This window comes from Manacus vitellinus, unplaced genomic scaffold (assembly GCF_001715985.3).
Source record: "Manacus vitellinus isolate BGI_N305 unplaced genomic scaffold, ASM171598v3 scaffold_23_pilon, whole genome shotgun sequence".
Classification (NCBI taxonomy): Eukaryota; Metazoa; Chordata; class Aves; order Passeriformes; family Pipridae; genus Manacus; species Manacus vitellinus.
In genome coordinates, this window is record NW_021939718.1 from 3111976 (window position 1) to 3138469 (window position 26494).

A 26494-nucleotide genomic window follows, 5' to 3' on the forward strand; every position below is an offset into this window, starting at 1 on the left:
TGCAATGTTCACACTATCAGATTTGCTTCCAGGGTTTGTTTCCAAAAGATTATGTCCCTTTGCAACCAAACATTGGATGTCCTTGTGTTCTGGTAGGCACAATCAACTGATTTACAAAGCTCTTCAATGCAACCTTGACTAGAATGAAATAATACAATAGCAATGTAATCTTCTTCATCTCCTCTATGTATTTCCCTGTATTACATTTTCAGCCTGCATTTGTTCTGTCTCATGTCATGTCTCCTGATATAGCTGGTTTAGTATGTTTATTTGCCAATATCCTGCTGGAACTGCTTCTGTTCACTTACTGCAGGTTATTATTTCAGTGTTTTGGAGCCTCCATTATCTGTAGCCTGACAGTTTGCCATTTGAAGGAATGGCAACAGATGCCTGAGAAATGCAAAGTGCAAAGGTGGAGATGTGGATTAGCATTAATCAGCATGCTTTTCCGAAACTATGAAACTAATCTCTACATCTAGCCAATTAAAGCATGACAAGCGAGACATCTTTAAAACTTGACTAAGCAGGAAAAAAAATTCTGAAAAGCACTAATTTTCTGCTATAGCTCAGTCATTTCTTACAAGGTTTATAGGTTACTAAAGCCTTTCAGTTCTGTGAGAAGAACTTCCTTCAGTTGGATACATTGTAACTACATCAAAGAATTGTCTTGCAATTTGTCTAAGCACCCTGGTTCCCCTTAAATAAACAGCAAAACCTTCTCTGACTTCACATCAATGGACCCTATTTTATGATTCTGTTTTTATTTCCAGACAAGTTAAATATTTCCTTCATTTTGTATCTTTAAAGACAATCTCAGAGCAAAAAACTGGGGGCAAAACAGGTCTTTATTTAGCCCAGACACTTTTTTTTAAAGTTTCTGAATAATTCGGAGGAAATTATGATCTCCATACTCAGCTTGAATATGATTTTGCTGGTTTATATTCACCTCTGCTCAAGAGTGCCATTTCATACTAAAAATTCACATATTCAATATGAATGCTCAAAGATTAATAATGGTCAGAAAAAAAACTTTGTATGTGACACTGGGACTTCCATTTGGGACATTTACTAAGGTGTTCTGCAGACTGGAGAGGAATGGGTGTTTTATAACCACTCAACACTCTCATTATACAGATTTGGAAAGGCATACAATAAGCTGCCCAAATTCATAAGAATCTTGTATAGCAGACTCACTCTTCTGGGTATATTTTCCATAGAAGCAAAGACAAATAATTTATTCCGGATTTTTTGCATCATTTATTACTGAGACACAAGATTAACTGTCTTCCTCAGTATTTTTTTAAAGCTTCTTTAATCTAACATTGATCTTTTTTACCTGCAGATCTCTGTCTTTCAGCAAAAAAACTCCACAAGGATCCATACAAAAGTAGAGCTGCATCATGCTTCATGGACATGTCATAAAAAGAAAATAAATCACAAACAGGCATATTCATGTATTTACCACAAAAAGAAAGTCACTGCCACTGCAAAATCAGAAATCAAGCAGACAAAAGGCACCAGTCACATTTCCATTAACAGAATATTTTTGCAAAAGCTGCATATTTTTTGCTCGGCATTTTAAAGACTCATAATGTTCCATACAAAAACCAACAAAATTTGATAATTTTTAGCAGAAACAGAGCCATCTGGTGGGTGGGAAAAAAAGCACACACACACACACAAAAATCCTCATCCCAGTTATATATCATAACTGTATGTTCTGCTACTCTAATAAAAGATTAAATAAGTATATTATAGTTATTCATTGCTAAACAGAAATATTACTCAATTCAAAACCTTTTAAAGGCTTTCAGACTTAAAAGATGGGTTTTTTCAGCAATTGTCTTACACTTACTTGCACCTGATCTACCTGTAATATATTTTAAACCAGGAAGCAGCGCAAGTCCTACTGTCATTATCTCAGTAATGGTCAGCAACTGAACTTCAAGCTGGTAAAAACAGCTAAAAAGCTGCAGCATTCCTAAGGTTCCTATGTTTCTGTCCATAATCTGCCAGTAGATGTACTTTGGTCTGCTCTTTTTACAATAAATACATTTCAGTAATTTTGTTCAGATATTTCTAACCATGTGCAAAAAGACTCCACAAACCAGGTATATATACAAAATATTACTTTTAAGTGATGATAAGTGTGGTAGCCACATGCAAAACAAAATTCATATTTTCCCCTCTCTCAGTATTCATGATGCCAGAAAGAATGTATTCTTGCCATGGCAAGTGAATTTTGGTGTTAAGCTATCCACTTTGAAGAAGTTCTAAAATAAAAACAATTAGCTTACTTTAATAGGGGCTCCAGCTTTCACTGTCCAAACAGATCTTGAGATTACTTTATCATTGTCCTTCCTCTTCAAGACAGAGAAAGCACAGTTTGCAGTCTTGGTTTTAAGATTAAAAAACCCACAACAACAAAAAGACTTAGTCTCAACTTTAATAGCTAATTACTGTCACTCCCTTGTAAGCATCCTGGAATCTTACAGATTTACTGCATAGAGGCTCCAATAAAGTTTTGGAGAATTCATTTGCACTAGACATACAGGGCAATATACTTAGGTTTAGAAGCTTACTTCCGGTTCACAGATGAATTAAAACTTTTGTTTTACTACAATGTTTAGTGGGACAGCTTCATTTGCACTGGGATATGTTTCTAAAAATAATCATGCTCATTACAAGACACAACTTTCAAAAAGTTTTAAATCGCCCTTATTTTGGACAGTATTTGAAATTCTTAAACCCCAAACCTGTGGTTGTTGACACAACCTCAAAGATATGAGTCCCTAAATTTAGCGGTCCAAGCACTCTAAACAGTAGTTCACAGAGCATGTACAAATGACGAAAGACTGTCAACTTCAGTTTGAAATGTTTTATCACTCTTAGCAAGAAAAGAACTAATATCAACCAGTGAGACATACACAAAGTATTAGCTGCTAAGTATTAATATGAGAAACAAGCTGATAGGTTTTTTTAAAAAAAAAAAAAAACCAGCAACAAAACCAATAAAAAAAAAGGAATCAAAAAACACTGCTCAAGAACAGATAGGTCTTCCCTTGTAAAAACACATATAGAAGTTACACATCATACTTTTAAACACCTCAAAGAATGGCAAACTCCACAAACTCCTGACCAACTTGTTCCGATATTTGACCACCTTCACAGTTAACAAATGTTTTCTTGAGTTCAGAGGAAATTTCACATGTTTCCCTTTGTGTCTACAGCCTCTTGTCCATAGAGTTAGGAATTAATAAGAACAGTCTGGTTTCCACCTCTTCAAGGCTCAGAACCCTTTGAGCCTGATCTTCTGCTGGCTAAAACAAGCTTCCCCAGCTCTCTCAGTATGAATTATATTCCCACCCTTAATCATCTCTGTAGCCCTGCACCACAGCCCATCTAGTAAGTCCGTAATACACTTGTTCTGGAGAGCCCAGAACTGGATCCAGCTCTCCAGATATGGTCTCAGCGGCACTGAGTAAAGGGCAGGATCACTTCCCCTGACCTGCTGCCAGCGCTTTGCCCAAAGCAGACCAAGACATTATTGGCCTTTTTGCAGAAGGGGTATATTACTGCCTTGTGGTCAGCTTGTCCACCATGAACCTAAGGGCCTTCTCTGAACAGCAGCTTTTCAGCTGGGTAGTCACCTCAAAAATAACCTGAGATTATTTTTCCCTGGGTGTAGGCCTTTGTACTTCCCTGTTGAAATTCGTGAGGTTCCTGTTTGCCTATTTCTCAATCTTTTAAAGGTCTCTCTGGAGAGGGCAGCAAACATCCAGTCTATCAGCCACTTCTCTAAAACACAGTCTATCCCATCATTCAGGTGATTAAAGAAGAGGTTGGACTGTATTGGCCCCAGAATTGATCTGTGGGGTTCAGCACCAGTGACTTGACTCAAACTGGACTTTGTGCTTTGACATTCCAGGCACAGTCATGGGGGCAGTTTTTAATTCACCCCTCCCTGTCCACACACATAAGATGCACTTTTCTGTGATGTTTACCCTCACTTTCTAAAAACCTTTGACACATCTACTTTCCTCCACTATTTATTGCTGTAGCTATTAATTTAACATGGCTATGACACAAGGTAAATCGGTAAACTTCTATTTGGTCTGTCTTTCTAGTCTTTATGCTGCTACTCCTAAACTAGCAAGCATAATCTTTAACAAGTCACAGGATAGGTTATAAATTACAACAGCAATGCTTCCTTCCTTCCCCACCCAAATAACCACTCCAGTGCAAGTAAGAGTGTGGGTAACCTCCTCAGAAGAGCAAACTCTGGTTACTCTGCCCCCCAGGTTTTGTAGTCTGTGCAACCACATTCAGCAGCAGAAATTATGATCTCAGTCTAAGCAAGAGAAGCAAGTTTAATAGCTGAGCTACAGTACTACATGTCTTTACTATGATTAAGTGATTTGTTATACCTCACACAAACCATTTCAGAGCTGAAAAATGAAAATTATTTCAGAATTTTAGGCTGCACTCCCAAACTTTAAGGAAGATCTCTATTTCATTCTTTCAAGTGATTTTTACCAATCTTGCTCTGAGCCCATTTATCAGGAATGAATCACAGACCTTATCAGGAGACCTTCAGCTATATGGAGCAAGCAAATTCTGCCCCTTTCCTTCTCTCCCTCAAGAGACCTCAAGTGTTGTGTTACAGGGTGTAGTTGATTTTGCTTTATTTCCTGAATAAAATATTTCCTGTAAATAAAACTTACAAGTAGTTACACAGGATCTTCTTGAGTTGCATACTTAACCTTTACCTAATTCAACAGCTACATTTAAAGAATTAGATGAAGCATAATCCTTTGCTGTAGCACTTGTTTAAAAATCTTGGTAGAGTCAATGAGTACAGTCTTTGTAACAATGAAGAGGGCGCACACAGCTACATAAGAATGACATGCACAGCCAGTGCAACAAAAAAGAAGTGTTTATTAACAAAGTAAAACAAACGTGGGATATCTGGCTCATTAAAAATTTCCTGTCAACATTGAATGATATTTCAGTAGCAGGCACTGTAATTTAATGTCTGGTAACAGTGGCTGACTTGTATATCACTCCTGTTGTGCTATACAAATACAGCTTGAATAACTACTTATTATGTCAAAAAGAACAACTAAAGCTATATTTTTCTACTTCTGATTTTTCCCTATACATTCTTGCTAGCTTTCAGAATTGTGCTTCTTGGAGTTGAGAAGCCTAGAACACAGTCATTTGGAATTGACAGCGCATACACAGAAACTATAAAAAAATAGGTTTTCTCTTCAAATTTACAGAAACATTTTAAAAATGTTTGAATAAATCAGCTGAACAGCAACTGTCTATATGTATTCCAGATAGAAACTCAAACACTCAAATTAAGCAATATTTTGATTTTACAACCCAGCTAACATATTACATATAACATATACAACATATAACCATTTACAATTTCCTACAATACTATAAAGTGAACTTATACCACTAAAATAACATGTAGAAATATTTTTTAAAAATGGCCAAACTTGCATATTCTCAAGTGTTGCTATAGAAAAAAATCCCCAAAGGCATTAGCCCAGATTATGAGCACATTAAAATAAATCCTTTCAGAACTTACATAGTTCCCTTTACTAAACCAAGTTACTTGTTTTCTCCCACTACAGTTACAAATAGAGGTAAGTGGGGCTCAGTCAGAGTAAGCAACTTGTTTCAATTAAGTTACAAACTAGACTTTTTAAAGTAGACTGCAAATTAAAGTGCCATTTCTTTGGATATACACAATGGAATACTAAGTAATGTTTAGCAAATTAAAGAACACTGCAGGTTCACAAATATTTTAAGTTGCTCAGATGTTAAATGTGATCTTTTATATTCAGACAAGGGTGTACAAGAACTTTGGTACAACTGTTGTAGAAGTGCTTATTCTTACTGCTTTCTTTCAAAAGTCCCTGATTTGCTCATAATTCATGTGTGTACAGTAGATACCATTTCTGCATCCTTTGGCGACAGTGCTTTATTCAGTGGTGGAGGCTTGTAGAAATACACTGCCAGGACCACAAAGACGATTGTGATGATTTTGCAAGCAGCACCTGAATGCAAAGAATAAAAGAGTCCTTATTGCATTCACCTCCAGTAGCAAAATGTGTTTCAGTCATTTATAAAGTTTCACATGAGGAGTTACACTGTAAGACTCTGAAATGCACAGCATCCATTTAAATGTATTTTACATGAACTGCAAAGGGCAGGTAAAGGCAGTCTTCCAACCGAACTTCACTGGCCTGAGAGTTTCTGTTTGCAGCAGCTGTTGCCTTTGCTTCAGTTTTGTATTTCCTCACACCATTCTAGCCTGAAGTGCAAATCATTCCTTGTTTCAGTACTGTCATTTGCTGTATCAATGGTCTCTTTTCCACAATCTAGAACTTCCCACATAGAGTGCCTGTTAAGAGTTCTCTCATCAGCTACCTTAAAAAGGTTACATGGAGATGTTTGTGCAACCTGGGGGGCCAAGGGGATAGGGCAAACAGGAGGGATTGTATTGTATCATAAACATGCCTGGGAGATACTGAAACCTGGCCTTGTGACCACTGCTTTTTCAGTTTCAGGATTAGATATTGGTACTTCAGTTTATGCACTGTAAGTACCTAGAAGACATGACAAGTACAGTTATCACAGATGCAAGCTTAGCCTGTCTTCTCTCCCACAGGCACACACAGTTCCCGCAGTTGAAGGGAACAGACTGTTAAACAAGTTGGGAATTTTTTTTTACCAGTGTTCAGAGATAGTTACAAGAACTTTATATACTTTAGAGAAAAGAACTGAAATATGACAAGAAGAAGAAAGCTCCTCAGACCTTAAGCTTTCAACACACAACCCAGATAACTACAGAATGGTTTGGGTTGGAAGGGAACCTAAAGATCATCTAGTTCCAGCCACCTGCAGAGACACCTTCCACTGGATCAGGTTGCTCAGAGCCCCATCCAGCTTGGCCTTGAACACTTCCAGGGATGGAGCATCCACAACTTGTCTGGACAACCTGTTCCAGTGCCTGGTCACCCTCTCTCTCAGTAAAGAGCTGCTTCCTAATATTTAACCGAAACCCACCCTCTATGAGTTTAAATCCACTACCCATTGTTCCATCACTACACTCCCTGACAGAGTCCCTCTCCATCCTTCTTGTAGGCTCCCCTTCAGGTACTGAAAGGCCACAATAAGGTCACTCTGGAGTCTTCTCTTTCCTAGGATGACCAATCCCAATTCTCTCAGCCTCTTCTTTATAGGAGAGGTCCATCCCTCTAATCATCTTTGTGTCCCTAATCATCTTGATGGCCAGACTGAGATGGGTGCCAGTCCCTTAAAATTCAGTACATAAAGTGTGACAATGAAGGAAAACTAAAGAGTAAAACTCTTTTGTACTATTATTTAAAATATTTTCTAAGTAACCTTTAAAGAGTCACTTAATGTTGTCTTTCTCCTTGCACAATATTTTGCTTTTTATTATTTATGAAAAAAAATTTAAAACACTACTGCTAAAGATTAAAAGTGTAAGGTTCTGTTTTAAAATAATTCCCATCTAGCAGTCAGGGTCAGTATATCTATTACCTTGTACACGGACTTAATATAAAGAAATTACTTACTCATGCCCATCAGCAGATAAACTACTCTTTCATTATCATATACCCAGCAGGCTCCTTTAGTTTCACATTCATCGATATCCCACAGAGTACAACTGCTGTCTATAGAAACACCAAACAAAATTGGCCCAGGAATAGTACCTAAAAAATACAGTAAAATGTTAGAATGTTTGAATTACTTGGAACAGTCTTACCTGGTCTTTGTGCATACAGTGAAATGCCAAACTGGTGGGAAAGATAAAAAGGGAGAACCAAACACTAAACAGAACATTTTAAACAAAGTCATGGGGCTCATACTACATAGCAAGTGTGCACCTAAACATTGCTCTCAGTTAACAGGTAAGATGCATAGAGTGCCAGTTAATTCTTTATACAGCTCTCACTTTATTAAGCAAGAAGTTTGTTCAAAGACTTGAGTTTTTTAAAGCTTCCTCAGTTTTCATTGAAAAAAAAAAATGATTTAAATCAGGGGTGAAAGCAGCTAATCAAGGAAGCAGGATTTTAACTAATAGTCTTTCTTCAGATCATATTCATTAACCTGTTCCAAATGCAGAGAACTAAAATATTATTATATTAGTATTTTCAGCTACTTATTTCTTCCCATCCCTCAGATGTAGCCAAGCTTCCAGGAAAAAACTTCACAAAAAAAAGAAAAAAAAAAAAGCACAGTGTTTAAAATTATTCCTGTGTAGATTTTATTAGATCTGTGTGATTTTTGTTACAGTAGTGTTTTATAGAGTACAAGTGTCTTGCATCCAGGTATAGCCAATTTTATAATGAACACCCCAGTTACATCACTGTATATCTACCTAACCTACCCAAGCCTTAAATTGTCCTAGAGCTAACAAATAGCTATGTCCTCACTAGGTCTTCTGCCTAGAACCTCTGTGTGATTCCTCAAGCCTACAGCAGCTGCTAAGTAATGCTGTTAGTTGCTGCAGTTCTTCAGTCATAGCACAGGTAGTGCAAAAAGTTCTATCACTCCACAGTGAAATTAGGAGTCAAGACTAACATAAATATCTTAACTTTGAGTAAAATGAAACAGAGAAGCCCCCTCATATAATACCCAACACTACCTCCCAGCTAATTTTTACCTGCGAGGATGTTTGCTTTTATTATGCTGTATTAGTAGAATGACTTAGATTAATTGAGGTTTCAACTGGTAGAGCAAAGCAGAACTCGCACTTAGATATTTGATTTCAAAGGAGAAGGAATGGCTGCAGTACTAAATGCTGACATAAAAGTCAAATAAGTAACCATGTCTTGTCCCAGTCTTGAATTAAATATGCCTTTTAAAAACTGTCTATTACTAAAGCAAGAATTTAAAATATGCCAGAGAAAATTCAGGTCAGTGTGGATCAGAATATACCTACATTTAGTTTTGTTTTGTTTTTTAAGGTGATTCATCTGTCTTATTGAGATGCTGAAGATGCTTAGATTTAGAAGTGTTATATTTCCCATGTTAAAACTCAGTAATTATTTATGTATAAGTGTCTACAAATTCAATAAATGCCAAAATTAGCCAAAGGAATTTTAAAGGAAGGGAGGGGAGGGAAGACTCCATCTATCCACTTTGAAATATACTGGCATGGCCAATAAGAATACAAGTGTATGACAGTCACTTTCTTTAAACTTCTGGATCTTCAGATGTTAACTACGTGAAGCTGTTTTCTATTACATCAGTTTTTCTTATCTCAACCTTCTTAATAGACCTTCTTCTGGGGAAAATAACAGCAGGTGCCTTTTGCTGAATGACAGTTACCTGTATCTGGTTTGTGCTGATAAGAACAAGAAAGGCTACAACGAGCACAAATGCCCTATTTAACAAGGAATTTGAATCCAGATGGTACCTTACAACAAGTGTATCCTATAAGCCAATGACAGGCTGCTTCAAGCTCCTCTGAAAGCTTCTTAATGCATTATTTAAAAGTCTAGAAAAAAATGTCAAATAAGAAGATTATTCAGAGGCAAATGTTTCAACAAGAAAATCGTACCCAGTAGTCGTAGAAACACTAACTGTACTCCAAGAGCAAATGACCGCTGTTTATGTGGCACACACCTGTAACAAGATTTGCAGTTTAAGGAATAGTAAACAAGTTTTAACTGTTTCATTTCTCTGCTGTGTCCCTCAGTGAATATGCTTTAGTTTAGAAATCCAGCCTGCAGAACAAGTAACAAAACTATTTCAAATGCTGTTTAGACAAAAGACTGAGAAAAATCCCATAGCCCATCAAAAAATTTTAGATTTAACTAGTTTAACAAGCAGTATAAATAAAAAGGTAGCTTGCTCCCAGCACCCTGATATACTGTCGAATTTTTTTTCCATAGAACAACCAAGGAAATCAAAAAGTGCTAGATTGTAATCCTGAGCTCCTAAAGAAGCACTAAATGAATTGAGACCAGGCTTCAGCAGAGCACATGTTGTATTCTCATAACCTTTGCATATAATTACGTGACATTACAATTAAACCATTCTGGCCTATGCTATACAAATCAATATAGTGATTTAGTAAGTAGCAAAATTTACCTCCTTACCTCTTCCCCATTTTTTTCAGATATTTCTCTGGGAACAAACATGTTTTCAGGACAGTGTCCTAACGATACTACTATAAAGGCTAAATACAACCTAATTTGCTTAATTTATACAATTTAGTTTCAGAACTATTTTCTTTAATAAACTGTAACATGTCTTTTCTTTAATAAACTTTATCAGTATTGAAAAATATCATATTTACACATTCAGAAGTTATTTTCACATTCTGGATTATCTATGAGGATTAGTCACATATCAAAACATCAAAGACGAGCAGTTATAGCAGTCAGTGTTAGGACCCCAATACCCAAAAGGCAGGTAAGGAAAGGAGAATGAGTTTTACATCATGCAGGTCATTATATCTAGCAGTAGAACACTGTCATGAGCATGTGAGTTTACATTTAAAGTTGCATAAAATAGGCCAGCTGAAAAGATATCAGAATATACTGTAAAACTTATCTGACATTTAGCTATTTAAATTACGTTTTGAACATTTAAACTACTCTATCGTCCTTTCTTCCATAAAAACAGTCTCACTATTTTAGCTGAAGTGTGAAAGTAATCAAATATCCAAATGCTGCTGCTTAGAATTATCAAAATAAAACTACACCAGTTCAGTTTTGAAGATAATGCAACACTTCACATTATTCTGCCCCCGCACTAATATGACAAGGTGTTAATTCCAAATTTACACCTACCCTGAACAGGAGGCTATTACAAGGCACTGCTGCAGTATATCATTTATGTCCTCAAGCCCCTGCCAAAGAGCATCTAGCCACAACTTCACAAAGCATCATGTGTATTTTGCATGTATGCGTATGCATCATGGGTATTTTCTCTCTACAAGTATTAGAGGTACAAGTCAGACTTCATCGTACAGGAAAACAGCCCTACACCCAGAATGAGGACCACATTGTAAAAAAAAAAACAAAAACAAACCAACAAACCAAACACCAAAATCAATAGTCTAGCTTTCACGTGTATCAGTTTCAGCGATTTGAAAGACAGCCAAACCACTGATAAACATACATGCTATCACATTTTATATTTGTGACCACCATATATACAACATCAACATCATGAAAGGTAGTCCATAGACTTTGACAGGTCAATTTTTCAAGCCAGAACTCTGAACTGAGACAGGAAACAAAAGCTGAGAATGCAAGACTGGTTTTTTTATTCTTTTCTTGATACAATTTGAAGACCTGACACTACTGATACACAGACTAGTCAAACATTTTCTTCATCCAAACACATGGCATATTTATTCCTTCTTGCTTTAACTAAAACAGTCAAGAGTGCTCCCATAAGGATTTTGATAGAAACAGGCAAATTTTAATAGATTCAAACCATATCTACTAATCAAATGTAATTAAAGAGAGAGTGAACAGTTGTATGACTCTCCTCTCTTTCAAGTACTGCCTGCTTACTACATAGAGTACTTAGACTAATGCACAAGGTATTTCCTGTTGAAGTACACATTCCAAAGCAAAACAAATAAAAATACTTCACTGATCCGAGCTTTCAGAAGAATGCTACCTGTCTTTCAGCCCAGAAAACGTACCTGAGAATGGCCACAGTTGTTGGAGTAACAGCCATAAATGTAAAAACAACAGCAAAAAAGAAGATCGTCAAGAATATAGGTAAAAATCTGCATTGTGTTGGACATTTCCCAGAGATAGCTTCAAAGAGAAAGTCTTCTGAACCATTTTCTCTTATTGGTTTCCCAATACAGGAACAGTTGTGGTATATCTACAAATATAGAAGACAAAATTTAGTTCCAAGAAAGACACAAAATGACATTATTTTGGTAAAAATTCATTGGGTCTGCATCAGACAAGAATAAACCTTGACCCTACTATAAGGGAAACAGTCCATTTCCTGATGACACTAACCCTAATTTTTAAAAGTAGTTCATCAGAACTTGACTGATCCATCTCACCTGAGCAAAAGTTATTATTACTTTTTTGACCTAAAAAGACAGTGACAGTCTCCATTTTGTAGCAAGTTTTTACCTACAAGCATAAAAACCCCCTTGAAACTAAAGATTTTAAAGTTAAAGGCAAATCATATGCAGGGAGAGAGGCGAGCTCTACTCTTAAGACTTAAGCAGGAAAGACTAGAAGCTATATTGGACTGCTTTTGTAAGTAGGGGAACAACTGGAACATGCACTTCTTTTAAATCCACACAAGTTTGTTTTCTAAGAAAAAAAACCCATGCCAGTGAAATGTGAAGTTTTCATAGCAAGCAGAAGTCAGTCTCCTATAGTTTCTTATGGATAATACCTCCTCATTTAACACTGTCCTCTTCTGATATAAAAAGTATCTAGGGGATTGCATGTCTTTAGAATCTTCCTACAGTCCTCCCACATCCCTGCTCAAGAGTTTGTTATACTAGTAGAGACAAGCACAGAAAGCCTCTGAGTTCTGGAAGGGCTTGATAACCAGCCAATTTCATGGCTTACCATTCCTGCATCAGGGGCAACTGACATTCAAGTTTTAAAAACTTCACAGAAGCAGTATTAAACTCTAGTTTAATATCTAGTAGAAAAGAACTGTAGGTAATGTCAAAACAGTTGCTGATTTCTAGTTTTCTGATTGACAATTCTATTTAAGTACATTTAGATTTACCTCATTTTCAGCATCAGAATGTCTAGTAGAAGTAATACTTGCAAAATTACACGACCACACAAGTGAGAAACACTGTGACTGACCAATAAACTCCTACCAGGGAAGAAGCTCAGAGGAGATGGGAAAGAGGGATATGCCCAGGAAGTTCACAGAACAATGCAGACTGTGAATGACCAGAGCTGTTGCAAAGAATGCCATACAGAAAAGAAACAGCTGTGACAGCTGAGTCAATCAACCAATGGTGTAAATGGTTCTCCCTGAGTTCATTAAGAGAGTGGGAATGTTTCTCTGAATTAGCCAGACCAGCATGGGGAGCTGGGAAGTGTGGCTCAGCCCAACATAAAGCATAAAAAGCCAGACAACTACCAGAAAAAATCAGAGAGCAATAGGCTTGAGCTGGCTTCATATGCCTTCCCAACAACTGAGGAAGACCAGCATTGTGACAGTGAACACATTAGAGAGCAGCAACAGTAGTCACACTGGTACCATAACTGAACTATGTATTGCAATTGGTGTATTTTGCTAAAGGTAACTTACATTTGTGTTATGTTTTTAGCATATTTTGCACCACTCTGCTAAATCATAAATCCCATGTAACATCAACTGTTATCAAGTAAATTTGGTATTAAACATTACACCTCTACAGGTGGAATGTCTAAGAGCACCTGGTCAGAGTGTACTGGACTGTGACACATATCAGTATTCATTCCACTTAAACTCGTAAGTTAAAAAAAACCAACAGTTTTTCTTGTAGTGACTACGACTTAGATTCATAAATACTGCAATTTCTTGTCATACTAAGGGAAGGATGCTTTTGAAATACAATGCATTTTGCAGGAAACCAGAACAGAACAGACCATGTCAGCTATATTCATTGCATAAAGTACCTTTGTCATGTTGCTATCAACAAGATATGATTTGCATCCTGCAAAACAGGGAGAAAAGTATTGAACTCGATCCCTGCCACACACTGGGTAGTACATAGAGCGCAAACATCCACAGTTAGCGTTGCATGGTGCTGTCAAGTTACGCAGCATGCCTGTTCTGAAAAGCAGAAGTTAACAGGCTTTTAATAAAGTAATTGAAAAACAAAAGATACATAAATAAGTACAGCAGGATTTACAGCATAATAAATCTCAAAGTATTTAAGTCAGGTTATTGATGCACTTGATTATTTTAAAAGTTATATTCATAGTAGCTACATCTCCAGGAATTTTTAGTTATTGTGCACCTAGTTGGTTTTATGCTATTATTCCTTCCATAGATTATCCCTGCAGTTTCCATTCACAAAACAGATCACAAAATTCTGCATATCAGCCCAATTCTTATCTTATACCACCTTCTCCCTCCCACACACTTCGGTACTTGAATTTCTTCAATTTACAATTTTAAGAAAAAAAAGTACAAGATTAAAAACACTATTTGGTGTTGTTTATTCTTTTGATCATATTCCAAGGTTTCGCCCCATTTTTGATTCAAGTCCAGTTGCAAACCCAATGCATTTTTACTATTTTTAAGACTGCTATGCAGGCATCTAAATTGTACAAGCACCAAGACAACTGCATATGCTAACCGCAGAGTTCAATGACATAGAAACTAGTCTTATTACACCCCGAAGACCCGAAACATTTTTTTCCTGGCTGTTTGGGGAATAACTAATGAATAACAGAGCTAAATTAAACTCTTGCTTACTATATCTACTCTCATTTTAGGCATTTACTTCCAATAACAGGCCATAGTCTAGTTGTATTTGAAGTAGTCCCACAATGTTATTAGTATGAAAAATCAGTTTGAGATGTGTGAGGATTGCCTTGAGGTGTAACTAGAGAGAATAAAAAACACCCTTTGATTTTCTAATAGTAGTTCATTAATAAGTAAAGAAGTTTAACAGGTTAAGAGTTCCATCACCTAAAATCAGGATTCCGACACTGCCAGTAGTTTAAATATTGTACTGTAAAATAAAAGTTCCACATTAATTATATAAAAGCAGGTTTCTCCATAAGAATTTAAGATAATAAAAATACTAGTAGGAGAAAATTTATCTAGGAATTAAGCTGAAAACTTACATGAATTCAAATTGCAAATGGAATATTAGGGATATCATAACTATATATAGAATCCATTTGGTTGTAGTACAGTGGAATCCTTCTAAATTACATTAGTGCTTTAAGCCTAAGCAAACTAACTGTCATTCTTCTATGTACAAAGAATTAACTATGGTGCACCATAAGCAAATTCACTAATTACAAATTTGTTCATACAGTGCCTTGTTAGCCTGCAAGGTACACAAAGGCTAGAAATATTTAATCAATTAAATGTGCAGACAATGTCTCTCTTCCCCGACCTTCAAAGAGGGATTGAACATTTAGGTATGTATGGTCAGAGAAAAACATTGAAAAAAGATACCACTGCTTTTCTAAAGCCTAGCAGATGAGACCATTAAATGCTCTTTAAAAACTCTATCAGTTGGGTGTTCTTTCACAGCAAAGGAATCCCAAAGACACGTGGAAATGAACAGAACTACATAAACAGTTAATGCATTTCTCTTCCTTTAAGTTTTCAATGAAATATTGGGCAATTAAATTTGGCAAAAACAATTCTTTTGAAGTGCTTGTTAAAACAAAATAAGCCATGCTAGTTCTGCTGATAGCCTAATTTAGTAATGAACAGTGTTACTACAAACTGTGTACTATTTCCACTAACACATGTACTCAAAAGTGAATCTGTACTGGTATGGTTCTGGAACTAAGCCTACAAAAGCTTTCCTCACTCCTCTAGGTTATTTCTCAATAGAAGGAGAATGCTTGCGATGAAGGATTTCTTTAAATTCTCCACAAAAATGAATCTGATTAAGTTTCCAAGTCAGTTCTCAGAGCAGTTTCATAATTTATTCTTTCAGAACCATTTGTTCAGTAGTATAAGCAAGAGTCAGACACTTGGCTCTACTTCCACAAGCTTATACAGTTTCAGAACTGGCACTGTATTAGTGCCACTAACTATTCTGATGCAGGTCACATGTATATAGTGACCAGTATATAGTATAGTTCAACATTTAACATTGAATTAACTAAAACTAAACCACTTTTTATAATGGATACTGAGGCAAGAGAGTTATTTCAGAACTGGTTATCTCCAAATTGCTGTAGACAAGCAGTCTTCAGCAACAGTTAATGTACATAACTGACAAAGCAACGCAAAACTGTTAAATACAAGTTAACTGTGTTTAACTTCAGATGAAAATTAGTTCAGCTCTACCTTTTGTCAGCTGCTCATTATCATACAACCTGTTCACGTTATATTTTCTAGACCACCTCTTCAGTATTCAATTGATGAATACAGATTCTTTTGCACAGTATGTAACTACAACCTTTTTAAAACCAAAGTCTGAATTCTGGTTTTCACAGTCCTGAATTGTTTGGGTCATCTTGCTGCTAGAATTTTTTCTGACACTGAAGCAGAGCCATATTTTATGCATCAGATTTCAACAGTGGTCTTTAAATATATTGTCAATTTTTACAGCAAGTTGTAAAGACCAAATCTGAATGAGTGGTAAGTTTATTTTTCTTTTGGTCACCAATATATAAAACTTTGTTTATTCACTTTGCATACCTTCTGGAAAAGGAAATACATATTAATTATTGAGGTATCACGACATTACATTTCTACTTTCTACCACTTTGCATGTGCATTGGAGGTTACAAAAGCAATATGCGCCCAAACCCATCTTCTGCATTTTCATGGTAACTTCATGCTATTGCAGCAGTAAAGTGCAATACTCCTCTTGCCCACCCTATTTAGGTTTCAATGTTTTTTTCCACGGGAGGAGAACTTTCAGATTATGCTTTTGCACAAGATAATGGTACCTAACTCTTGTCTAAAACGGGGGACTGGGGAAAACAATACAAAGGTACAGGGAAGTTATTCAGTCAGTTGCTCGTTATTATGACTTTTCCAAATGGTAGCTAGCAGCCCCTAGGTACCAGCCTAGTAGAGTTATTTTGCATAGCACTATCTGGCTCTTTGGCAGACCCTCAAATAGCTGGAGTTGCCTCTGGCTCTGTTAATTAACGACAGAGTAACCAACTGCTTGACAGTAGAGTTTTAGAACACCAATGCTTTTAAACACTGCCTGTGCTACAGAAGTTTGTACTATTTAGAACTATAAGAATTGAAACATTATGATCTTCTACTTATTTCTTTAACAAAGCATGACTGGGCATTTTCTACAATACAGTGTCTACAGTGGTGATTTGATCACATTCAGTTATTCATTTTATTCAAGTATGGACCTAAAACTTCAGTATTTAAAGAAAGTTTATCCTTGCAAACATTTCTTTTTTATTTTGTTTCCTTTTGCTTTCACTTTTCTGACTTCTTTTCCTTCAGTGCCCTACTGGCTTCCAGAGTAAATTTTGTTCACAGCAACAGGAAGAATTTATCCTAGAATTTCTTACAATTACTACAAATATCTAAAAATGAGTGATAGACTACATTCTCATTAGGAAGCAGAATTATGTTGTTTAAGGGAAAGTAAAGTACATTGAGTTTAGAGAATTCTTTTGTATACATGCTAGCCAAAAATATTTTAAGTGTGTTTCAATTAACCATGTTACTCCACCAGTTTTGGTCTCAAATTTTGTCACTGAGTTATTCTCTCTTTGCATTAAGTTTCTACCTCTATCAGCCATTAGACCAGAAAAAAAAAAAAAAAAGAAAGGCCCCTTTGCACAAGGAGGCCAAGTGCCCTAGAACTTGATGCTACAATCATGTCTTTGCTCTCCTAGCGAAAAACTTGCAATTAGTGTGAGTTGCAGTGCACTTCCATGTCCTTTCACAAAATTGACAACTCCTTCCCGGAACAAACTGTTTAGATTATCCAGAGTTGATTAAATGAAACAAGATACAAAATACTCTACTTTTAGCAATACAAAATTAGGTGTAGTCAATGCCATGCGCCTACCACACCTAAAATTGTTACAGAAGCTTGAGATTTGTGTCAAGTAGGGCTTGACTGCTCAGAACATTTTGCAGGCAAGGCATCCATACCTTCTCTCATCTATTACATGAAGATTCCAAAACAAAGCTTTATAAAGTTGCATAAAACATTTCACATTCATACATAGAAGCAAAATATGACATTTTAAAAGGATTTATATTCTACGATGTAACCTTTTTATTTTAAACATTAACACCAAACCCCATAGTGCATTAAAATATATTTACCCATTATATGTTTCAGAGACACCTGCGAAAGGTTCATTCCTGCATTTGGCAAATAAAAAGACTGTGTTTAATAGCAGGGCCACTGAACAAGTGCTTATCATGAACTTGATTATGCTTTTCAAATCCATTTTGCACTTGGAAACCAAGATGCCACTTATGACTTGGCCTAGTACTGCTGCTGGAACTAATACAAGTCCTAGAGGAAAACAAGACACAAAAATGCAAGACATAATTGTGAAGCAATTAAGAGTGCAATTTTATACTAAGAAAAAAAAAATCAAAACAGTTACCTGTAAATTGCAGTCCACATGATGTCATTTTCAAACTATACTATCAGAATCTGACTGTATGAGTCATTTATTCTATTCTTACATGACCTTTAGCCTTTCCAGAAGCTTACCTTGACAGCATAATTTACAGCTGTCCAAAACCCGACTTCACCACAGTCAAACTCGATGCCTTAGGAGTACTATATACTGGGCAGGAATCCCTGAACACCAGTAGGCCTTTTCACTTCAGAAAATATAAAATGCCCATTCACTGCTTCAGTGTCTTTTTTCACATGTCCATATGTGAAAAATTTCAACACATTTCTTTGCTATACATGTGTACTGAACTTGTTACTAAAAGAACATAACCACTATTATACAAGAGACAGCACAAGAAGCAATGAGGCATCTACTGAAAGATTTAAAGAAATCTGGGTCAGTGAGTCAGTTTTGCTGTCCGAGGCCATATAGTCCACAATGATTTATCCTCTTTGCTCTATTAGTACTCCAGATAAATAACTGGGCATTTCTACTTGGCTAACCTACAAAATAACACAGAATTCAGTATAACTTGCACTGACCCGAGACAGCTAACTTCAGAGACAGTTCAAGTACAGTGGCAAAACTGCACAGGTCACAATCAATCATAGTCAAAGGTAGTTTTAGTAGTTTTCACGGTCATTGGTAACAGACTAGCTAGCTCAGTTCAGGTACAGACAGCTTTCAACATTAGCGTAGCCATTTCTTTAAAGTTGTGCATTTAATAAGCCCTATCGATATTTTCAACTCAAAGGCATCCAGATAAGGTCTGTGGACATAAAATGCAACACTCAGTTTTCTGCTTCACCCCTGGTTATTGTTTAACAATTGAGTATGTATTCCAATCTATTTCTATGCAAAATTTGAAGATACTTTGTTCTGAAGCCAGGAATAGTGACAGTACTATATCTAATATTGTCCAGAGTGGTAAGTCAGTTAGTCAGAAAGTCTCTCCCAAACATATCTGTTGGAGAAAGAGCAGCTCAGCTACCTCATCCTTATATTGCAGCACTCTACAGCTTGGCAAGACATGTTTAGAAACATTGAGTCTGCCATACTGCAAGCATCTGTGGGACATTATGGACATGTCTGCCTTGATCTGGTTGCTGTTCTTGGGAAGAAGTTGTGTCAGAGTGAATCACGGCACCATACTGAGCGCAGCTCTTCCACCCAATTTTTCTGTTTCTCTAATACTCAGCTTTTCATAGAATTCTGCCTATTACTTTTCCATATCAGATAATAGGAATAAGTGACAGTAAGCCAACTATAGAAGCTGTTACATAATTGTTTTATAACATATCCTGATTAGTCATTTTATTGTAAATAAATCTCACTGTAACATTATTGCAGAATTGAAGAAGAGAGGGGAAGAGACAACCCCTTATTTGCAATAAGCACTGCTTTATTTCCAACTGCCATTTATCTTGATTGCTTTAGTGGGACTAAGATACTAATGCTACTTCACCTGATTTTAAGTAAGGAAAATTAAATGTTTTTCACCAAGAATAAGAAAGGAATAAACTACAGTCTCATCAGCACATAAATTTCTCATTCTACTTCTAATATGAGATTGACAGTCTTCAAAAAACCTACAGACAAGTAGATTTGCACCCTTGATGAATTAAGTTTAAGTTAACAAGTATTAACTTATACATTAAAACTTAAGTTTTCACAAAGCAGGCAAGAATAACAAAAATACTGTTTCTGATGTGAAATTGCATTCCATGTAATCACATTTACAAATATCTCAGGCAAACAAGATACCCATATAATCTTCCACCATGTTAATGAGGTGTCCAATACAATATATCTAAGATTTATAAATAAAAAGTCACATTACCTCCAAGAGTTGCTGAAAAACTTGATGTCTTTCCAAATTGATTTTCTATAAACTTTGGTAGAAATGTGGCAAATCCAGTGGTAACTAAAGCTTCTGAAGAACTGGCTATTATTAGACACATAAGCACTGGATTCCTCAACAGTATCTATGGAGAGAAATTATCATAATGCTCCAGAAATCATTTGATTTTGGTACCAACTAAAGTAGAAGCCACTATATTTTAAAGTAGATAGTCTAATGGAACTTCAGTAATATGCTTTTCTGCTTTAACAACCTCAGGTATCAACAAAATGAATATCTGTTATATTATCAGTAGCACTGGAGACCACTATCACAACACAATAAAGAAGCAATTACCTTTCTAAATATCTATAGATTATATAAAAAAGCATTTCATTCCTCAGAATACCAGTTTTAGCAAAGTTCAGATTTTTCTTACCAGGAGAGATATAGGAAAGTCTTTAAAATTTTTTCCAATATTCTTGATCCGAACTAGGGCCTCACTTCCATCATCATGAGTTTCAGAGACTTTTTCAGCCTGTATTTTTGCTGTTCCTACAAACAGTCATATTTATTGACAATGAAAACATTGAATACCTGTGCTCATAGACTTAATGTCCAAAGGGCAGAAAAATTCATGTTTCCTTTACTTGGAAAAAGTAGTTCAGATACTGCAGGTCTTCTTGAGTGTTTTATTGGTACAGATTTATAAAGAGATCAATAATAAATTGAAAGGAGATTTTTGTTGAAAGCATCATGCTTCCATTGGAATACCTTGGCTGCAATAAGATATTACCAGGAATATCCTAAAATCTTCAGAGTATGCTGAAGCCCATTCGATTTTTTTTTAAAGCATCCTCACACTCTCCCCTGTTCCCTACTTCATTGTTTCTTTTCCTCCATCATTTCTCTTTCAATATTAGTATACTAAGTTCCTTTGGATGCTTGGATTCCAAAGGACTCCTAGATAATATCTCTGAACAGAGATTACACTCTAAGTATCTCTCTAGAAGACTGTTCTGGGATACTTTGATTCATGCTTTATTATTCCATCCAAACTAATGAAAAAAAGAAAGACAACAGTGCATGAGTTAAGTCATTAGAGTTTCCACATTATTCTTGGTGGATAACACAGCAGCTTTAAATACAGTTCTGGGTAGTTAGATGGAAGCGTCTTCAAAATTTGACCATCAGTCTCCACATTCAGGTACCTGTTTCCAGTTCTACTGGAAAAGAACCATGGAATCCTGGAATGGTTTGGGTTGAAGGGGACATCACACCTCATATAGTTCCAACCCCCTGCCCATGGGCGGGGACACCATAAACAAGATCCTTCTTCTAGTCCATTTGCCTTATTTTAAAGGCTACATACTGGCGGGGGGGGGGAAAGTATTTAGCAGATTTTAGCCAAAGACTTAAGTTAACCAAACAATGGAATCAAAGAGGAAACATCCAGTCCAGCAGACTATAAACCACAAGTATAAACAAATCCCTCTTCCAAACTAACTCAGTATTGCTAAACCTTTACCTGGCAGGTGCTTTGGAAACATTGAAAAAGGTATTATAAGAAGCCAAGTTGCAAAAAAGCATGCAAGAAATCCTATCCACCATGCTCCAAGCCAACGTGGGTCATCTTGATCCACCTTTGTACTGAAAAAGTAATTCAGAAAAAGCAGGTTTATCATTCTGAATTTCAATCAGCAATTTCAGACTTCATGAGCTGGAATATTTATTCTTAAAACTGATTTAACAGAAAGCCTTTTAATATTGTAATTTTCTTGTTTTCCACATGTATTAAGTTTTTTGTTTGCTTCTTTGCACATTCACAGGGTCTATTATAAAAATATTGCATTCTACCAAATATAGCTTTCATCTCATTAGTAAATGTCATTCTGATTTAGAGGCTACTCTTTGGCCCTGACTTCAAGATCCTGAAGCATTACTAAGATACTGAAAAAGCTGGGTTTAGACAGAATCTTCATAACCAATGAGTTATGTCAAAGCCAACTCTGAAGTTCAGAATGCCATTGCATTGTTCTAAAACACAGGAAATAAAAATCTAAATGAAGTTGTTGGCTTGAACAGTAGTACAGTTTATAACATTTTTTTAATAGTGGACTATTACTCAACCTGTTAGATTTTCTCACAAGATTTTTGCCAGGAGTTAAGCAGCACTATCCTACCTCTCATATTGCAACTCAGGGAAACTTTCTGCACAAGAAATCAATAGGTGCAGTTTAACACTAAACAAGCAACTAAACAGAAGACAAAGCATTTTTTGTTACTCAGGTTTAAAATAGCCAATATCTGAAAAGCTAGAACTAAATATTTGCACTGTAGAGGAACTTGCACGCATAATGGAGTCACACTACTCCCTGTGGGAAGTACTTCACTTACTTGAAGCCGTTATGAGTGCAACTTGCTTACAAATCAATGAAGCTCTTGCTAATGCAGTATTTTCTGAACAAAAACTCTTTCTCACAGGAAGAAAAGCTGAAGATTTCAATTAAAATTATTAGGAAAAGAAAATAGAAAGCAATAAATTCAGTTGTATCTTGCCTTTCTGGGATCTGGATATCAATATAAACATTAAGCAGTTGCCCTCCTACAACATATCCAATAGCAGGACCCAGCAGAGACATGGCATAGGCAATTCCTAGAAGAGAAAATACATCGAGTCCACCATAACTTAAGCTTTTTTTTTTAAAGCTTTCTTAAATCAACTTCAGATCAAAATTCCATAATTCAACTTGTTCTTTTCACTCTCATTACTTCAACTACAGCATGAAGAAGACAAAATTTATACTTGTGCCTCAACAAGGAAATTTGCAGCTCTCATTAAAAGCTGCAACTCAGAGGTTCAGCAAAAAACATCTCACTGACTGCATCTTCAAGTATTATTAGACTGCCATTTGCACCTACCTCTTGTGCCTACATTCAAGAGCTAGCTAAGGAAAAAGTTGAAGTGAAAGTATGAGCACCAGTTGTTAACAGTACATGACCAAAATCTTTAAGAATCTAGTTCTTGATATTTTTCAGTCTTAAGTATTTTTACATCTTTCAAGACTAAAAGACAAGGTTCCATTAAAATGTCTGACTGGAGTAATATCTGCCTTAAAACACAAAGCCAAGGCTCTTGACAGTGTCTGACAGCACTAAAAAAAACAAAACAAACAAACAAAAAAACCAACACACAAATACCGACAACAACAACACACATCAACAAAAATCCAGACACACCATCTAAAAAAAAACAGCCAAAAAATAAAACATGCCACCAAACAAAAACAAACCCTAACCTGCAAAGTAGCAGATGTAACCGTATCCTGCTAAAAAGTACAAGACTTTTTCAATATCACAATAGTCTCCCTGACCTACCACAGATTTCTGTGGCAGTTTAGCACTCACTGCTATCAGGAGCACTCTGCAGATTAAGGCTTGCAACTAACAGAAACAAGATCTGAAATAATTAATAAACATGCATTCTTACTGCTGATATTCTATGTTGCTTCCCCAGGCTGAAGAATCTGGATTTCTGATGTTTCCAAAATGTCTGGATCCTGAGTACTTAGTATTAATTTCACTCTAGTTAGATGGCAAAAGGAAATGATGGGGGAGGCAGGAAGGTGAGAAGGGTGCGAGAGGGGAAACCAATGCAAAAGTGACACCCAAGTCAAAATAAATACTGAGTAAACATATCCCAGGTTTTCCTGTATTTTGGAAATAGTGACATGCCTATCAGAACTTTCTAAGTTCACATTCATTCTACAGAATTTCAAACTAAGCTTAAAAGATGCCTATTTCCTCTTACACATCACTCAGTTTAAATACCATTTGCAATTGCTTAACTTTTCAGTGGCTTTAGTTGTTGATGTCCCAGTTCAGCAAGAGCAGAACAGTCCTCATGAAAATGCACCCAGTTTACAAGAGAAAGAAATTATCAACTTTTGAGTTGCAAGCCTATAGTCAAAGATGCTAGCAGCTATTTACAGAAAGTTTTAGGGGTTTTTTTGTTTTTTGCTGCCTTGTATAAGCCTTATTGCATTAGGCAAGGCAACACAATATACTTTAAATCCTTAATACACTGCATAAAAGCAAGAAAAAGAATTAAGGCTTAAGGTAGCTACCTGCCCACTCACTTGTATTTCAGTTTAATTATATTAGGCAGAATACACTGCTCTTCTGAACTCAGATACCTGAAGATTGTACATACATTAGTTTATTGTACTCGTCTTTTTTAAGTATGAAGACTGACATAATTCTCCTAAGTTTTCAGGTCACTACTTAATCCCCCAATCATGCAGACAGCCCTAATTATGCTCTATTTATTTCATTGGCTCCAGGGGCAGGGATGGGGGGAGGGAAATGAAAAAAAAAGTACAATATCAGCAAAAATAAAACCCATTTTTGTTATTTTAGATTTATCATATGCAACTATTGTATTTGTTGGCATCAAATGAAGTGGCTTGCCTGGAACAAATGTGCAAGACTTGTATGCAAATAGGTGATGATTTCAATTTTGCCCCATAAAATCAAGTCTGGAAACAAGTTCAGGAATCTGAGGTGCCTTGAATTCCTCCTACAAGTTATCAGTATAGCTAAAATGCTTCTATCAGCTTACACACAAAATGTGGGGAAGCAAATATCTTTAAACCCATAGAAAACACACTTCAACTACAATGAACTTGGCAGTAAAAATGCACACAACCCAGAGAATGATGACTGAAAAAAGTTAAAAACTACTGCTAGTTTTTAAACAACCCTAACCCTAAAGCAATACTATGGCTTTGAATGAAGGAAAGATACTTCCAGTATGTCCTCCTAAAGTGCCAGATTTGTACGTGGCTAGAGAACTGCACTGATCACACAATGCACAGCACTGTCTCCGTACTGAGCGGACAGCTTACTAACAGAAGGTAAGTAAATAAAATTGTTAAAGGATACAATGTGACCTAGCTACTGACTAATTGATATGCAATATTTTTCAACACCTGTGACACTAAAAAGCAAGTTTTTGCTACAGCCTATTCTGTTGTTAACAGACAGGCTACATTAACCACAACCATTTTCAGTTACTGACATCAAAAAGTAACAGGAGATGTGCTCAAAGTAACTTTATCAGGCTCTACAAAATAAAACTTGAAAAGACTTGATACTTCAAGCAGACTAATACCTAAATTGCACAGTAACTGATGTAGAAACACTTTATGCACATAAGTAAACAATTACAAGATTTTTGGAGTAATTCATAAAAGCATTTGGAAGGTATTGTAGTTTATGATCAACCCAGACGATATGTTATATACAGTTTAAAAGTTACCTATATAAAGGGAAGATTTGTGTTTTGGGACACTATCATCAATAAAAGCTGTTCCCAAAGTATACAGCGGCGTTCCTCCAACTCCCAGCAGCAGCTGTCCCAGAATGAAGACATACATATAATTGTGATGTGAAGACTTCATGCTGGCATTGCAAGTTATATTAGCAGACACGGTTTCTGGAGCTTGACAAGTGTCTGAAAAACAGAGATAACAAGACTTTATAATTCTGATACCCAGCTCATCACAGTCTAGCTGAAGAAAAATCTGTACTGAAAGCTAAACTACAAATGAAGTGCTGTTATGTCAGGCTCCCACTTCAATTTTCACACCTATTAAGGTATCCCATATGGCAGTGCCAAGGTTTATGTGCCCCAAAAGAAATACTATCATGGCTTGGTTCTTATTTCCTCACCAGGAAGGTAAGATGAATGAAATAGCCTTATTAAAATGCTTTGCCTTGTTGAAAGCATTACTGATCAGATTTACGGAAAAAACAAACAAACAAACAAACAACCATCTGTCAAATGGTCATTCCACAGGTTGTGAATACTCCTGGGTAACACACTTCATTTTGTTCTTGTATGTTATAATGATTCTAAGGAGCACTAACAACTTCCACTCAATTGACAGACCAGCCTGAGCAACCTAAGGAAAGCTGGACTGCTAGAAAGTGCAGTCAGGCACTAGCAAAGATAATCCTCCCTTCTCATTCACTCTTGAGAAATGTTTCCTTAGGAGAAAAGAAAACCCACCCTGAAAACCTACACCATTACCTCTCATAGAGCACACACACTGCCACCTCTCCAGAACAAGTGGTTAAGGTAAAGCCTCTCTACCTAAGCACACAAAGAGGAAAGCAGTGGTGCAGCAGTGTAAGGTTGTGTCTGCTCCTGTATTGTTTGGCACTACAAGGAGGGAAGAGAAAAGAGGAACTGATGACAGGGAGTATGTGTTCTCTTCTCCTTCCCCTTGCTATCACTGCACTTTCAGTAAGAGTGCCAAGTGATGAGATAAAAGAGAGG

At 36.3% G+C, this 26494-nt stretch overlaps 1 protein-coding gene across 3 annotated transcripts in view; it reads right to left on the reverse strand.

Annotated features, from left to right (window-relative positions):
- Positions 1-4878: 4878 nt before the first annotated feature.
- The window catches only part of SLCO4C1 (solute carrier organic anion transporter family member 4C1), a 30052-nt gene continuing 8436 nt past the window's right edge, over positions 4879-26494 (reverse strand). Inside the window, exons 3-13 of one of the 3 annotated variants that reach the window (XM_018072938.2) lie at positions 25472-25666; positions 22711-22807; positions 21680-21801; positions 20591-20706; positions 20152-20296; positions 18004-18199; positions 13668-13824; positions 11714-11901; positions 9611-9675; positions 7620-7757; positions 4884-6074 (exon numbers count right to left, since the gene is read on the reverse strand). In XM_018072938.2, the coding sequence (XP_017928427.1) occupies positions 5950-6074; positions 7620-7757; positions 9611-9675; positions 11714-11901; positions 13668-13824; positions 18004-18199; positions 20152-20296; positions 20591-20706; positions 21680-21801; positions 22711-22807; positions 25472-25666 (1544 nt within the window). In that variant the 3' untranslated portion in view covers positions 4884-5949. Of the gene's footprint in view, positions 6075-7619; positions 7758-9466; positions 9548-9610; positions 9676-11713; positions 11902-13667; positions 13825-18003; positions 18200-20151; positions 20297-20590; positions 20707-21679; positions 21802-22710; positions 22808-25471; positions 25667-26494 lie in introns of those variants that run through there. The other 2 variants (XM_018072941.2, XM_018072940.2) reach the window with 2 other exon arrangements.